General features: G+C 39.2%; 2 protein-coding genes across 7 annotated transcripts in view; both read right to left on the minus strand.

Annotated features, from left to right (window-relative positions):
- Nucleotides 1-6,549, minus strand: part of COLQ (collagen like tail subunit of asymmetric acetylcholinesterase) — a 54,979-nt gene extending 48,430 nt beyond the window's left edge. For both annotated transcript variants that reach the window (XM_073003343.2, XM_020780321.3), the window contains exon 1: nucleotides 5,640-6,549. In XM_073003343.2, coding sequence (XP_072859444.2) covers nucleotides 5,640-5,745 — 106 coding nt within the window. In that variant the 5' untranslated portion in view covers nucleotides 5,746-6,549. The remainder of the gene's footprint in view (nucleotides 1-5,639) is intronic.
- A 7,660-nt stretch (nucleotides 6,550-14,209) lies between these two features.
- Nucleotides 14,210-17,060, minus strand: part of HACL1 (2-hydroxyacyl-CoA lyase 1) — a 34,009-nt gene continuing 31,158 nt past the window's right edge. For all 5 annotated transcript variants that reach the window (XM_020780239.3, XM_073003347.2, XM_073003350.2 and 2 more), the window contains one exon: nucleotides 14,210-14,372. In XM_020780239.3, coding sequence (XP_020635898.2) covers nucleotides 14,340-14,372 — 33 coding nt within the window. In that variant the 3' untranslated portion in view covers nucleotides 14,210-14,339. The remainder of the gene's footprint in view (nucleotides 14,373-17,060) is intronic.

Here is a 17,060-nt window from a genome sequence, read left to right on the forward strand (position 1 = left end):
CCTGAAAGACCAAGTGTGTGGAGAGGACTCAGGATTGCACTCGTTAGCCTTCCCCTATCAATCAACATGTGGAGGGCAGAGTGTGGCCTGTAACTATGATCCATGTCCCTTCTCCATGTAAAGAGTCTACATGCTCTTGAACAGTCTGAAAATGATGAAAATCTGCTCTTAGTTCACCAAATGAAGTGGAACAGAGATGGGAAAGCTACTTTGAGAAGGGGGAGGGTGATCTACTGGTATCATTACCAGATCAGAGCAGTCCAGTTGCATCAGTGGAATTTACCTAGGTATAGACTCCCTATCCAGCAACTAATTCAATGGTTTGCTCTACTTGAGACTGCTAACCGGATTTGAAGTTTGAAGGACAATCCCCAGAACATCACATCCAGTACGGCCATGCTGTCTGCAGCATCTTATAGTGCAGAAAAGAAACATTTATGGGGGGAAGTTAAGGTAAAGATAAAGGTTCTCCTTGACAATTTTTGTCCAGGCGTGTTCAACTCTAGGGGGCGGTGCTCATCCCCGTTTCCAAGCCATAGAGCCAGCGTTTTGTCTGAAGACAATCTTCTGTGGTCACACAGCCAGTGGGTCTTCGACCGGAATGCTGTTACCTTCCCACCGAGGTGGTCCCTATTTATCTACTCGCATTTGCATGCTTTCGAACTGCTAGGTTGGCGGGAGCTGAGACAAGCGACAGGCACTCACTCCGTTGTATGGATTCGATCTTACAGCTGAAGATCTACAGAGCTTACAACACAGAGGCTTCTGCAGTTTAACCCGCAGTGCCACCACGTCCCTCATGGGGGGAAGTTATCTACCATTAACCTAGAGCAAGAGAGACCTATTCTCCTATAAACAATGATTAGCCTTTTATTTTTTTTCTTAATTTTTTTTTCTTAAATGTATGTAGCTGCCATTTTTCATGGTGTACAGTCAGAAAGGCCAGCTGCATTATCTCAGGCCCAAACGAGACACAATGTTTGTCTGAATTCAATTAACACAGATTTATTTCTTATTTAAGTAATGGGAAGCTTGAGGGAATCTCCCAACCCCACATTAAATCATGCACTGAAGCTAAATGTTAGTTTCCCTTGAAATGCAAACAGCAGCTTCAGTGATTTTTGTTGGGGAGAAAAGAAATAATCTTCCTTTCCTTTCTTTCCAGTGGTTGCTATTTCTATATCTAACAAAAACATGCATGCTAATTGGAGTCATATTATTAGTATCATCTCTACCTTTGCTCTAATTGTAATCCTGATAGAAAGCAAGCTCTTTAATTCCCTATTAATCTCAACAGAAGTTTTGTCAAAATCTATCCTTTAATATATTTATCGTATTCCTCTGGTCAGATACCAGAAGATTGTTTCCTAGCTCAGTATCTCATTTTTCTGCGTGAATAAATGCTTTTAAGTTTTTTAAATTCACTCAGTGTTATGCAGCACCATAGAGGTGTGTTGTTGTTTTTTTGTTTTTTTGTTTTTGGTAGAATTCAAGTCACTCCAAAAAGGCATTGCTTTTTCAGGCTTGATGCTAACATATCAAGGGGTTTGTATTACTATTTGTGTAACAGACAATGATAAGAAGAGACCTATTCAACCATTTATGGAATTCAGCACAGTCAATACAGTTAGAAGGGAGTGTCTAACTATTGCTCTCTCCTCCATCATCATGTTTTCCTTGTGAATAGCAATGAGTCTGGAGAGAGGTTCCCTCTTGTGTATGGGCTTTGCATATGAGCAAGAACCCAGATTTTCCAGGGTTCTTGCTCACATGTAGGACCTGCATTCAAACAGGGAATTATCTTCAGAACTGCCAAACATGTAGAGAAAAAAGGGCAGATGGGGATGGAGCTAGGCTCTCCTCTAACTGTGTTGACATCACTTAATTCTGTAGCAAGGCCTTGAGAGATGAACCAGTCATCGTGAATGGATGGAAGCTAGCTACCTGGGCTCCAATTAATGTGGCTTTAAAGAGAAGGTAAAAAGTAAAGGTAAAGGTTCTCCTTGACAATTTTTGTCCAGGTGTGTTCGACTCTAGGGGGCGGTGCTCATCCCCGTTTCCAAGCCATAGAGCCAGCGTTTTGTCCGAAGACAATCTTCCATGGTCACATGGCCAGTGCGACTTAGACACGGAACGCTGTTACCTTCCCACCGAGGTGGTCCCTATTTATCTACTTGCATTTGCATGCTTTCGAACCGCTAGGTTGGCGGGAGCTGGGACGAGCGACGGGCGCTCACTCTGTTGCGTGGATTCGATCTTATGACTGCTGGTCTTCTAACCCTGCAGCACAGGCTTCTGCGGTTTAGCCCTCAGCGCCACCACGTCCCCAGTAAAGAGAAGGCACTAGAATGGTAATTCAGTGTCACATCTGCCTATTCATATGAAAGTGCCTGAACATGATGCTTGTCAGCTGAAGCATTCCTCTAGGTTCACCCATCTACTAAAGTTATATGAGTGGTGACTGGAGACACGGCCTCTTCACTGTGACACCCTGAGTGCATTTATACAGCCCAGATATAGCAATCTGACATCACTTCAGCTACCATAACACTATGCATCCCAAAGCAATCCAAGTGTTATATTTTGGTGAGGTAATTTAGAGCTCTCTGGTTCATGGAGTGTGCTCTGTCTAGCAGATAATTCTCACCAATTCCAGTTGTTCCTATGCAGTTTCAAACTTCTTCAGAAAACTTCTTAAGCATGCACATAGCCCAACTGCCCCTTTTCTCTGAGGTAAAGAGTTTTAAACACACTTGCTAAGGAATAAGTCCCAAAAATATATTTATTAAATAGGTTTAGGATTGCTCCGTAGGCTGTAATCCTATGCATGCTTAAGGGAATAAGCCTCATTGAATGATTTTTCCTCTAAAACAAAAGTTTTGCAAAATTAATAATTGATTCATGGATGAACAGAGAAAGAGAGTGTGGCCTGAAACAACTGTTCTGTGCTGAAATATAACCAATAAAACTTCTGAAGTTTAGAAAATTTACCTGGTCTAAAATGTTGTAGCCAGATTATTGACTATAACTGGTTACAGGGAGCATATAACTCCCCTTTACACCAGTTCCGCTAGCTTTCAGGCCGTTTCTGGGTCTAAATTAAAGCAGTAGTTATGACACATAAATCACTATTTGAAAGACTGCATCTCCCCATATGAGCCTTCCCAGACTTTAAAAATTGTTGTGCATGTACTAAGCTGCTCCTTCTGAGGGCATTGGGGCCAAGGCCCTTTTCCTGGTTCCAGGGCCCTCATAATTATGTCTCGTAAGGACTTTTCAGTAGCTGCTCACAGACAGCAGAATTCCCTTTCTCAAGGTACTAGGACATCTCCCTCCCTGCTGCCCTTCTTCTGTGGCAGATAAAGGCTTTTCTCTTTGGGCCAGCTTTTGGTTATTGATCAAGATGCAAATAAAGTGCTTTCCCCCCCACTGTGCCAGAATTCTTGAATTTATTCACAAGATCACCACACATGCTTCAAACACTCCTTCTACTCCTCCATCGTTTCCAAAATAACCATCACTCTTTTAGACATTTGAAACCTGTTACATTGTATGTGGTATATCAGGAAATGCTATTGTTCATTTCAGAATTCAAAACAGAAAATGTAGGTTTTACAAAAGCCAGCAGCAAGGAATTTAAAACAAAGCAGGTGGGAGTCCACTTCCAAAAAGTAATTTCCAGGAATTTGGTATTTTCCATCTAGAGGACTGTAGTGAACAACTGTAGTGTTTTTTCTTACAAGGCTGTTGTTCTTTTCTTTTCTTCTTTAAACATCTCCCTTTTATGTGTCTTTTTTGTTATTGCTTTGGTTTTTAAAAAGGTTCCACTGTCCTTTAATATTATTAAATTATGGATCTGTCACTGTCCTCCTCCTTGCCATTTTTAAAGCCACTTTGGGCCCCTGAACTGGGAGAAAGAAGGGATACAAATGAAAAAATGGATGGATGGATGGATGGATGGATGGATGGATGGATGGATGGATGGATGGATGGATGAGATATCTCTCAAGAAAAAACACCTGATTTATTAAGCTTCTGCAATTTTTTTTCAGATTTATTTTCTCTGTGTCTCTAATGACGATGGTTTTGCTCAACTCCTAGTTATTGTGAAGTACCATATATTTCCACCTAAATAAATTTGGATGGAGATAAAGAGTTCTCTTTAGATGAAGAAATTTTGATTTGCTCACAGTGAATCAAAGTCAAGAATACATATCTGCAGGAGATATTACTGCAGCTTCATTAGAATATTATACATTAGTCACTGACACTTTTATAGTTTCAGAAGGTCCTGAATTTAAAAAGAACATTAAATTCTAAAAAAATAATAATGCCAGGAATTAGTACTTGTTGCAAAATATAAAAAGCCTGCTACTACAGACACACTTTATTTGATGCTTTAAAAGACTTCCCCAGAATTTTCCCTTCACAACATGTTATCGCCTGAGGTAGATCAATGAGCACACTTGCACACTAAATGTGAGTGTAAGCGTACATACTATCCAAGGATGGTCATGTTCCTTAGGCATTGGAGCCAGAAAAGCTCATATGCACTTCTCCCTCACCTTGGATGTACAAATAATTTAATAATAAATAAAACAATTAACTATTTACAGTCCTTTCATGGCAGCCTGAAGCTCTGCCTTGTGCAAGGGCCAGCTCTGACCATTACTGCTTCCAGTAACAGCAGTTCTAGAGCAGAGATTTTTTTTCTGTACCTGTCAACAATCTTGTTGTGAACTGCCTTGATTTTAGGAGAAAGATTGCACATGACTCAAATAAAAATATACACCCCTGCAATTACATTGAAACCTAGTACTGTGTCCCTTTAGAATGAATTTGTAAAACTGGGATCTTAAGATTCACAAAAAACCCCACAAAGTCTAGAATTGTTTGAAGCCAAGTTATTCTTAGTCTTTATACTGGAAAAGTAAATTTCTGTCACAGCAAGGGGAGGCAGGAACAGTTGAAAGAAAGGTGTTTTCCGTTCCCTCTCTTCTTTCCAGTGGATACAGCTGAAGGAAAGCCTGCTGGATTAACAGAGAAAATAGGATTCTCTCCACAGAGACCATCCATGCCCTTTACCTTGTGCCGATCAGGGATTTGCTTGTGAGGCTTTTGCTTGCTATGAAAGTCATCTGAGCATTTTATTAGTGTCATTGCCATGGCCCGAAGATGTTTACTTTAATAATATCCAGCTCTTGCAGTGCTGAACAAGGTCTGGGATATATTAGCAAGGGCAGATATACACTGCGATATGAATCATCTCTCCTCTCATCTGTTTCATTTACGCCTCTGTAAAAAAATACAGCCCTTCAAGTGAACATTTGCTAATGAATAAGCCTATTTGCTCACTGATAGGGAAGTTTATGAATATGGTCTATTTAAAAGATGTCAGTAACATCTCCTAACATCAGGAATAATAAAATAAAGCATAGAGGAGAAGAGGTCTAAACCAGGGAAAACAATTGCTTATTGATTCATGCAAACTTGCAATTAAGCATGCAATTTGCATTTTTATGGTGTTTTCCCCCTTCAATCTCTGCAAAAGTACAAAATCTGAGTGGTTAGAGTAGCAGGAAGATTCAATAACAGAGCAATGTAAGTCACTAAGAAAGCAAAGCAAAGGCGCAATTTACCTGTGGAAATTGAGAAGACACTGTCAACAAAAGAATTCTGAGACAGAGCAAAGCAGAAAAGGAGTTGAAGGTAAAGTCCCAATGCCACACAGCTAAGGATGACCATGCTGGCTGCCAGCTGTGTAATCCCAATATGTGGATTTCTTGGCTACTGTCTTCTCTGCCTGCCTGCTTTGCTTCTTTGCTTGCTGCTCTCTTTTGCTCTTTCACTGGCTGGGTATGTTTATGTGTGCAAGGCTTTCTCTTCTATCTGTGTGTGTGTGAGAGAGCGAGCTTTACAGAGCAAGAATGCTAACCATTTCCCATTAAATCTTCCCCTTACACTAGACAGGGCTATATTTAACTCAAGTACTGGATCAGATGCCCCCATCACAAATACCATCTATTAAAATATAGCCAGAGGACTAATGAGGGGGGGGGCAATTCTCAACTGAATGGAAAAGCACATCCCTGGCTGGCAATCAGACAAGCACTGAGATAATTCCATTCATTAAATATTGGTCTCCTTCTCTCTCTTTTGTTAACGATTCCACACTAGGGATATGGGCACAATTCGTTCATGTTTCTGTATACCAAGTCTGGTCTTTGTAACTAATTTGAAAATATTGTAATATTAGAGTGTTTAATACTCTTTCTAGAGTGTACATTGCATATCACTAGGCCCAGGAAGACAATGGCCCAAATCCTATTTGCATACAGTTATATTGTGACCATGGAAAGGGCACACGTCTCTGGCTGTATATTTTGGTCCTGAAGGTCAAGATTGCTTTTAATACATGCATGTTGTTACTCCTGGGTAATTACAATTTTTCATTGGCCAAAATCCTGTTTGTGTAAAGTTATACAGTGGAAGCTGATGATGTCATCAGTTGGCACCAGTAATATCTCCTGTGCCATTTTAGGTTCTGATGTTCCCTTTTGCTTTGAGAAAGTTTTGAAATGAGAAGGAAGCTTAAAAAGTCTAAAATCACAGTTGGGTTGCCACCGGTGGTCCCGATCCTGGTGGTGGCAATCTCGCAGGTGTTTTTGTTTTGTTTTGCTTGTTTACTTTTAAAGGCTGTCCTATATCCCAAGGCTTTCACAGGCCAAAAGGGATCCCTGGGGAGTCACAGAATCTAAAACAAAGGCACAGGAAGCTTTTAATTAACTGTTAGTGGTGCCAGCTAACGACATCATCAGCTTCCACCATGTAACTTTACACAAACAGGATTTTGGCTTGTAAAAGAGATGCATGGCTCAGCAACCATACTCATAAATCATAAAACAGAGCACTCTAAGTGAAAGATAAAGAGGTGAGGAAAAAGCAAATACGATGAGAAAAAGATGTTTTCCATCACTTGAAGAAGCATCTCCTCTAAATATGTGCCAAGCATAACATCTAGTTTGACACCCCCCTCCCTTACTGGCTTAGAGGCAACTTTTAGCTTGCCAGCCCCATCTTCCCTCGGAATTTTGTATGACACTGGGATTTCATATGATAGTATTCTCTACCTTTATCCCGCCCCTATTTTTTACTGCTTCCTTCATTGTTTTTCTTCCTGCCAAACCTCTGTTATGAGGAAAAGCATGAAAAGCTGTAGAAGGGCCTTAATTGCTTGCATAAGGCACTATCTATCTGAAAATTCTCCTATACAACTTCATAAACACATAGGTTGGAATGTGTCCAAAACAACACTTTGGGACTGATTTCTGAGTTGATATGTACAGGACTGAGCTCTTCAATCAAGAGCAGGTAAACTGCAGCCTATAGGCTGCACGGTGCCCACCAGCGCTTCCAGTGTAGGTCCTCCCCTGAAAAACTGGGAAAAATATAATAAAATGGCCATTCATATTACCCAAAATGTTTGAAGACCACCACCCCTCCTTCACCATGGGGAATATTGGGTTTTAAGAAAATACATAACTTCAGCCAGCCCAAATAGAAGCGAGGTCAAAAATGACTCTGAGACCCTGCCCATTATCACCACTGCTCTTTTTGGTAGTAATTGAAATTCTAATGCATCGGATAAGAATTTCTGATAAAATTAAAGGGCTCAAAATTAGAAACAAGTTCTTTAAATTACAGGCCTTCACAGATGATTTACTCGTAGCAGTGGAAGATCCACAACGATCAACAGTACTTATGAAAGAATTTAAAAAGTTTGGAGAAATGGGGAGGGGGCTGAAAATAAACCATAGAAAGAGAAAAAAAATATCTAAAAACATGCAACATAAAGAAATAAATGACCTCTTGAATCTTACAAATTTCCCTCCAGGAGGGAAAGAAAGTAAAATACAGTGGTGCTTTGCTTAGTGATGTTAATTCGTTCCGAAAAAATCGCTGCTAAGCGATTTCATCACTAAGCGAAACGCGGTTTCCCATTGAAATGCATTGAAAACCAGATAATCCATTCCAATAGGAACGAATTGCCGTCCTTAAGCGAAAATCGCCATAGGAAACATCGCTAAGCGAAACGCGGTTCCCCAATTGAAATTCATTGACATCTATTCAATGCATCTCAATGGGGGAAAAATACAACAACAAATTTAAAAAGAGTCAGAACAAAGTCAAATTTGGTTAACAAAGGGTTTATTAAGTGCACTTTATGATTTCAAACATTTTAAACAGTAAACTTTAACTTAATAAATAACAGAAAAACATTTAAAAAACAGCAAACATGAGGCTGTTTAAACCATCGTTAAGCGAAACAGGGGACCCAAAATTTAATCACTATGCGAAGCATGGTCCCAACTAAGCAAAAATTGTCCATAGGGATCATCGCTAAACGAAGCGCAAAAACGCTCCGAAAGTCATTGCTAAGCGATTTCATCGCTAAACGAGCACCCGTTAAGCGAGGCACCACTGTATCTTGGAATAAACTGTACAAAAAAACCCCACCAAGTACTTTCATTAAAGATAATTATCTGAAATTGATGGAAGAAATAAAGACTTGACTAGATGGGAAAATCTGCACTTAACAATGATGGGCAGAATTACAACAGTGAAAATGAATATTCTACCAGGAAACAGAGAGGAGGAATGTGTCTGCTGAATTTTAAGGAATTTTGCACTTAAGCTGAATATGTCAATTTGCAATTTTTTTGTTCAACAACTGGCAGCAATTCAGTAAAAAATGCAGTTTTCCCACCCTTTCTGTTGTAACTTTGCAGGGTTTCTGTCTTTGTGAGCATGCATGTGTGCATTGCTGTAATGTATCAAGAATATGGAAGCAGCTGCAAGACATGGGGTAGCAGTGACGGCAAGCAGAACAACACCTCCATACAGGTGGCTGCCTAAACAGTCACTCCACTCCATCTATAGCATGAAGTTACCTAGTTTTACCACTGGCAGCAACCCCACCTCCTGCAAGCACATGTCTTTCACTAAACATCCCATCAAACATTTTTGGGGACCACAGAAATTAAGCATCTTGAACACAGCAAACGGAATACAATAAGGGCAAGATTATTCATTCATCCATTCATTAGCTGTTTATATCTGCAATGCAAGCAGTGTAGGAAAAGAAAAAAAATATCAACTTTGATATATTTATTTATTTAGACTTATATACATGTCTACTCTGGGTGGTACACAAAATACAAAAACCAAAATACAAATATAATAAATGAAAATATAAATGCATTAAAAATGAGGCCCAATTTTACAACAAGAGTCAAAGATGGGAAAAAAAGGAAAAAGATGTAAAGCTAAGTAATGGCTGTTAGGAAATGCAGCTTGTAGAGCTAGGTCTTTAGTTTGCTCTTGAGGCCCTCAGCAAGGGGGCCAGGTGGATTTCTTTTGGTAGGTTGTTCCAAAGATGAGGGGCCACTGCGAAGAAGACCTGGTTTTTACTTTTCTCCCTTTGGACCTCTCTTAGAGTTAGGCTCGTCAACTGCCCAGCCTGGCTGGAATGGGCACAACTAGGTGGAAGAAGGCACTCTGCCAAGTATCCAGGCCCTAAACCATTTAGGGCTTTATATGTAATAGTCAACACCTTGAAATCGATGCAGAAGCAAATAGGTAATCAGTGTAAGGTGGCCAGAATGGGGGAGATATGATGGAATCTTTTCACCCTGTTAATAGCCTGGCTGCCATATTCTGGACTATTTCAAGTTTCTGCATCAGTCTCAAAGGAGGCCCCACGTACAGAGCATTACGGTAGTCTATTCTTGACATTATGAGCGTATGGACAAGCATGGTGAGGGCCCCCGTGTCTAGATAGGGATGCCTCCACTTCCACACCAGAGAATCCAAAAGCACTGTCTCCTTCAATACAGACCACTTTCGATTGAGGGCTGTGGTCTTTAGCACCCGTAGCAGCTGCTATTGCAAAACCAAGCCCAACTTTCATGGTTCCAAAGGGCCCAACTATAATCATAGGAGGGAAGAAGATGTATCACCTCCCTCTACTCTCTCCATCCTATGTCATTGGACAGCAATACTTTGTACTCATACGCACCATGCACACTGAAGAATGGCTGCACTGGAAGCCTACTCTCAAGTAGACCATATTTGGAATTTAGAACCCTCTAATACAAGTAGGCTACTGTCTGCAAATCTTTTAACATGTGCAAGGAAATAGTGATGCTACAAGAAAGAGCAGGGCCATGAAGCAGGTCATCATTCTTATCTGATTCTAATTGCCCATGTTCTTTAAAGCCTGAATAGAGCAGACTAAAAATGTGAAGATATTAGGACTTTTGGCTTGAGGGAGAATTAGACAAATTGATGGAGGATAATGCTTACAGCCACAATAGCACACGAGATCTTCATGGTGAGATTCCCACTGCTTCTGACTACTACTTAAGAGGAGGGAAATAAACAGAATATCACCCTGTGTCTTGGTGGTCTTTCTGAAAATAAACACAGTTAAAAACCAGTTCTGGCAGGATCATCTGTTCAAAGCACCAATTAAATTAGTGACATCTGAGGCATGTGGAATTGCTAATATCTCCTAAGACCTCATTACATTATTTGCTTGGTGTGTGTACCTAAAGGAGAATAGTTAAACACAACAATATTGTAATAGTAAGATATTGCCATATGTAACTAAGTCAATTCTCTATTAACTTAGTTAATTTTGTAATGACAAGACAGAGAAAACTCCAGGGTATAAAACTCTTTATTTGTTGTGCAAAATCTTTTCGTTCCATTGTTTTACCATCTTACTAGAATATTTTGAAAGATTTTGCAGAAATTCCTTTTTCCACTCAAAAATACAGCACTGAAACTTTCCATTAAAAGAAGAAATCAGACTTTAAATAGACTACATCATTATGAATAAGAATCATGAATGAAGGGTGCCCTCTGGTGATATTACTCTGGCATTAAACAAACATGTATTACACAGAACACTGATTTTAGGAAAGTCTGATTTTTAGGCATATGCAAACATCTAAAACTTTTGCAGCAGCTTTGTAGATTCAAATATGTCTTAACTGCCAATTTACTACAAAATGAAAATTCTTTGATGAATTTAATACATAACATTGTCATTTGTTACTTCCCAGTAACCTCTGTATGGAGTCTATTTCTCTTTTAAAGGACCAAGGTGCCTGTAAGGTAGGGAACATGTGGCCCTCCAGATGTTGCAGTCCTAGTGCTAGTCTGGGAGTTGCAGTCCAACAACCTGTATAGGTGCAATCTTCCCACTTGCTGCATCGTTTCACTAGGATTTGAAATGACTGCCAGAAAACATGTCTGAGAATGAGCTGATCAGGAGACGGAGAAGGGAGAATGTCCCAGTGTTTGTAAATTTCAAAAACTGTCATCTTGGAAATGTCAAAATTGGCAATGATAGTGCATGAACCAGCCAGTGTTAAGCAATTTTAAATTTCACTGATTATTAACTGAGAGAACCAAGCAAGAACTTTCCTCACTCCCATTCACTGACTTCAGTGTGCAGCCAGAGCAAAGCCCAACTATAAACATTAATTCCAATCTGAGCAAAATGACATAAGGAAACTAGCATTTTTAGTTAGAACTGTTGACAGAGAAAGCTTTTTTTTTTTCAGATTGTGCAAAATCACAGCAGGAATGTAAAATATAAAATGTGGGTGGGGGAGCACTCTGATTTCCCAGAACCATAGACTTATCTAAAGGACTTGACCTGCAATTATATTTAAGTTAGGGAGAACTTCAGCTACTGGTTGCAATACTAAGAAAAAAACAGGCTTCTTTACTCTTGTATTTCTTCAGACTACTGTATTTTATAAAAACAGCTTCAAATAGATTATCTATATCTTTCAGGGTTTTTCAAGAGCAATTAATCACAGTGGCTTAGCCACAAAACCATAAATGAATGCTAGACAGAGGCACCACCTCATTTATATATGTAAGAGCCTAAAATCCATGTCCCTAGATAACATATAGGGACGTGGTGGCGCTGCGGGTTAAAGAAGCCTCTATGCTGCAAGGTCAGAAGAGCAGCAGTTGTAAGATCGAATGCATGCAACAGAGTGAGCTCCCGTCACTTGTCCCAGCTCCTGCCAAACTAGCAGCTAGAAAGAATACAAATGCAAGTAGCAGATAAATAGGTACCACCACGATGGGAAGGTAACGGCGTTTCGTGCTGGCCACGTGACCATGGAAACTGTCTACGGACAAACACTGGCTCTACCACTTGGAAACAGGGATGAGCACCGCCCCCTCAAGTCGGACACGACTGGACTAAATCTCAAGGGGAACCTTTCCCTTTACCTAGATAACATATACTGTATAAGAATCTTTAACCAAAAGCTATGGCATGCTATGGCAGTAACTGGAGAACCCAGGTAGAGAAAGAACATAAACACTATACACCAGGTTTAGGATACTTGAATTATATGGTTCATTTAAAAAAGTGAAATAATTGGCTTAAGAATAACGGTCATATGGATAAGACTGCAGTTGGAGGAAAAGAGAGAAGGAAAGAGAGAGTGGATAGAATCCTAATTTAAATTCACATTTGCATAAGAGAAATAACATCATTCTTGAATTCAAATGGCTATAATGACATGCTGTTTGCGTGCACTTTCTTAACTTTGATGTGTGCCGCTCTATTATGGGCTTTTTAAAAGAAGAGCAAAGTGCAGTGTTTACCGTATTTGCCGGCGTACGAGAAGACTAGGCGTATAAGACGACCCCCCAACATTTCCACTCAAAATATAGTGGATGGCTCTGCTGTGGCGGCGGCGGCGGCTGCCCGGGTCTCTGCCCGGGCCCACCCTGGAAGTTCCTGGCTGGCGACGAGGAGAAGCGGCCAGGTGGGTGGTGGCAGCGGAGGAAGAGGAGGAGGAGGAAGAGGGGAAGCGGCTATCTGGCAGCGCACGGGCGAGCAGGCAGCTGGCTCAGCTGCGAGGAGGGTGAGGAGGGGAAGCTGCCGGGCGGGCGACGGCAGCGGCAGAAGTGGAAGAGGAGGAAGAGGGGAAGCGGCTATCCGGCAGCACACGGGCAAGCAGGCAGCTGGCTCAGCGGCACGGGGCAGCAGGCAGCCCAGTGGTGGGCTCTGGCCGCTCAGGCATGGCCGCCTCTGCTTCCCTCCCTCTGTCCGGACCGACCAGCTGCCTGCCCGCCCGCCTTCCTCCCCTGCCGGCGCGGCCCCGCATCATTCACTCAATGGTGGCGGCTCCTTCCTGGCCCAGCTGAAGAGCACCCAGCGTATAAGATGACCCCCCACTTGGAGGCATGTTTTTGGGGCCAAAGAAATCATCTTACATGCCGGCAAATACAGTATATACTGCCTCATAGTGCTTAAAGCACTCTCTGAGTGGTTTACAATTTTAAAATTATGAGCCTCATATACAGGCTACACATTGTCCACACCCCAAAAGCTGGGTACTCATTTTACTGACTTCAGAAGGCTGGAAGGCTGAGTCAACCTCAAGCTGGCTGTGAGATCCATTGGTATCGATCACTGACTGTGAGCATAATTTCGACTGCAATATTACAGTTTAACCCCTGTGCCTCCAGGCTCTTTTCAGTGCTTCCTGCATGGTGACTATCCTCTAGATAATCAATGAAGATATTCTAATTACTTGATCACATTAGGAATTCAATATGAACTAAAAATGTGCATATTCTAGAGATGACAGACATGCTAGGCAGAGGGTGGCAACTCTGGCTTACGTCAATGAAAGATAGTCTGTGTACACTTGCCTTTTGGGGAGGAGGGCTCTATTTGATCAAGCTTCTGTTTAGGATAGCAAAGAGCTATCCTAAACAGAATTATTTTCTATTCAATATGTTAATGAAGGACTTACACATGGCAGCAAAACTTACATTCTCAGTAGTGCCTCGCGGTGCATTCCCTTACCATGAAGAATTTGCACAATGTAACCCTATGGAGCTACCAATCCTGCTTTATAGAGATGGGGCAAAGTCTATGGTGAATGGTAGAGCGGGTAGATGGCAGACCAGAGAAAAGGGAGGGGGAAGATCCAGGGGCAGTTTTCCACTTAACATTTCACCCATAAGAATGCCCAGGGTGCATGTCAACATAACTAAAATTGCATTTCTAAAAAGAAAAGTTCACATTTTCATAGGGACAGCTGTATCAGTCTCTTTCTGCAAAACAAACAATCTTGTGGCATCTTAAAGACTAAACAAATTATTGTGGCACACATTTTCTTTTATATTATATGAAAAGGCAGAAATAGAAATTGTAGTGTGAACTCTACAAGCATATTTTCAATATTTTCCCAAAAAGCTTTGCTCATGATTTCCAGTTCTTGTCCATTCTGCTACATGTTGGACCTGGTCAGCCAGTGGAAATCCTGAAAATAAAAAAGATGAACAGTACTCAACATCAAGAAGGAAGATGGTGTGCAAGTGAAGAGGGACAAGAGTCATAAAAATAGGAAAGTCTCATTTTTCCCAGCAATAAAATATAAAATTAACTGTGAGAGACACCAGCAACACTCTTATTACTTTAATAGGATAAAAAGCCCACAGTGAACTCTAAAAATATTAACATAGAATGTTGTAAGGAATGGGTGACCAAACCATCACAATACACATAAAATATCTGTGAATGGAAAAGAATAGGAATTAAAAGAAAAAAATGAGCGTGACGCTTCTACCAGAGACACAATAGAGGTCTGCATTTAATCTTCTTTCCGAATAACATGAAGAACAAATTAGTAGTATAATATCATCTCCAGAGACCCAAAACAACAAGATCCTGAGCAAGTAAACTCTGGAAATTGAGAAAATTGAACTTGGGCTGCTGGAGAAAAAGAAAGCCACTTTTCATTTTTAAATTTTTTTTTAAAAAAATTCCAAAACAAAAACAAATACAAAAATATAAAAATGGGTTTTTAATGGTCAATAATGAGTCATCAGCAAATAAATAAATCTTAATTGTATCATTTTACCTAATCCTTTAATTGATTCATAATCTCTTATTTATCTATCTAATCTATCTAATCTATCTAATCTATCTGTCTGTCTGTCTGTCTGTCTGTCTCTTATATGCCACCCACTCTACCCAAAGGTCTCTGGGTGGCTTACAACAATTGAAATACAATTAAAAAGATACAACAATTAAAATACAATTAAAATATTAAATTATTGCATTAGCTAACAGTTCTATAACCATACAAAACAATATTGGTGAAAGTGGACAGCCTTGTCTTGTACCTCGGCCTAGAAAAATCCACTCTGTTAAACCATCATTAACTATTACTTCTGAAGTATTATCTGTATATAATTGATCTATAACTCCTATAAATCTTCTACCAAATCCCCAACCCTTTATAAGCAGCTTTAATGTTGGCCGTTCCACACAATCAAACGCCTTAAATATATCTAGTGATAAAACAGTTGCCTTCCTTTTTTCTTTTTCTACCTCATATATAATATTCAAAACTTGCCTAGTTAAATTATCCATTTGTCTTCCCTTTATAAAACCACATTGATCCTCTTTAATATAATTTGCTATAAATCTATTTAATCTGTTTGCTAGTATAGCAGTAAAAATCTTAGCATTTTGATTAATTAGAGATATAGGCCTATAAGATCCCGGATCTGTTAGATCCTTGATGGGTTTTGGGATAAGAATCGTTAATGAGTGTTTCCAAGAAAGTGGCATTGTCTCGCCTTCCAATATTTTATTATAAATCATTTTTAGCTTAGGTATCAAAATGGAACTAAAATGTTTATAATATTCTGGACCCAATCCATCAGGGCCTGGTGTTTTACTATTTTTCAGTTTATTAATAACTTGAGCAATTTCTTCTTTAATCTTTTCTTCTAATATTCTTTTATCACATTCCAATAATTTAGTTTTAAAATTCTCATTTATATATTTTTCTATATTCTCTTTCAGTACATTGTTTCCTTTATATAATTTCTGATAAAATTCTTAGAAAATCTTCAATTTATCTTTCATTATATTACACCTCTTACCTGTTCTATCTTTAATTACCCCAATCGTATTTTTTAATCTTCTATATTTGCACATTCTAGCTAACAATTTTGAATTTTTATTGCTAAATTTTAAAAAATCCTGTTTATATACATCAAATCCCTCTGGACTTTCTCTAAGTTTTCTAGTTCTTTACTCTTTGCCTGAATTTTTGCCAATATCCTTCTATCTCTTTCTAAAAAAAAACTTGCTTTCCAAATTTCTCAAGTCTTCTTCCAGTTTTTTCGCATTTTTCTCCTTAATTTTTTTCAATTTACAGTATTCCCTTATTGTTGTTCCTCTTGAAATTGCTTTCATTGTGTCCCACAACAGGCCTAATTTTGTACCTCTTGTGTTATTTATTGTCCATAATTCTAACCATTCTTTCTTTATCTTTTCTATTACCTCTGGGTACTGGAAAAAGTTAGTATCCATTCTCCATCTTTTAGAGTCTTTATAATCTTTTTAAAACTCAATCTCCATTGACATCAAAGCATGATCTGTTATTTTTATGGAATTGATGTCAGTATTAACTATCTTAGGAATTAAATCTTGAGATGTGAATATAAAATCTATTCTGGAGTAACTATTATATATTGCTGAAAAATTAGTATATCTTCTTTCATCACCTTTCATTACCCTCCAAATATCTTTCAAGTGATTATTTTTTACCTTCTTGCTCAATATTGTATTTCTTTGAAGAACATCATTCTGATCATAAAAAGTTTTATCCTTTATCTTATCCATAACCATATCAAAATCCCCTGCCATAATAACATAACCATTATTTACCGTCTCCATTTCTTTAAAAACCGTGTCGTAAAAATCTCCTTGTTTATTATTAGGTGCGTACACATTAACCAAAGTATATTCTTCCAAACCCATTTTACCCTGTATTATTATAAATCTACCATTACAATCTTTTACTACCTGTTTCACTATAAATTCACAATTTTTAAACATTTTAACAATTTTTGAAAAGTCATTTTTCAGTTCAAGGAAATAGTAAGATAGCTTAGAAAGGATAGATGGCTTGTGGCTCTAAAAGTATCTAGGA

This window comes from Pogona vitticeps, chromosome 6 (genome assembly GCF_051106095.1).
Source record: "Pogona vitticeps strain Pit_001003342236 chromosome 6, PviZW2.1, whole genome shotgun sequence".
NCBI classification, from domain to species: Eukaryota; Metazoa; Chordata; class Lepidosauria; order Squamata; family Agamidae; genus Pogona; species Pogona vitticeps.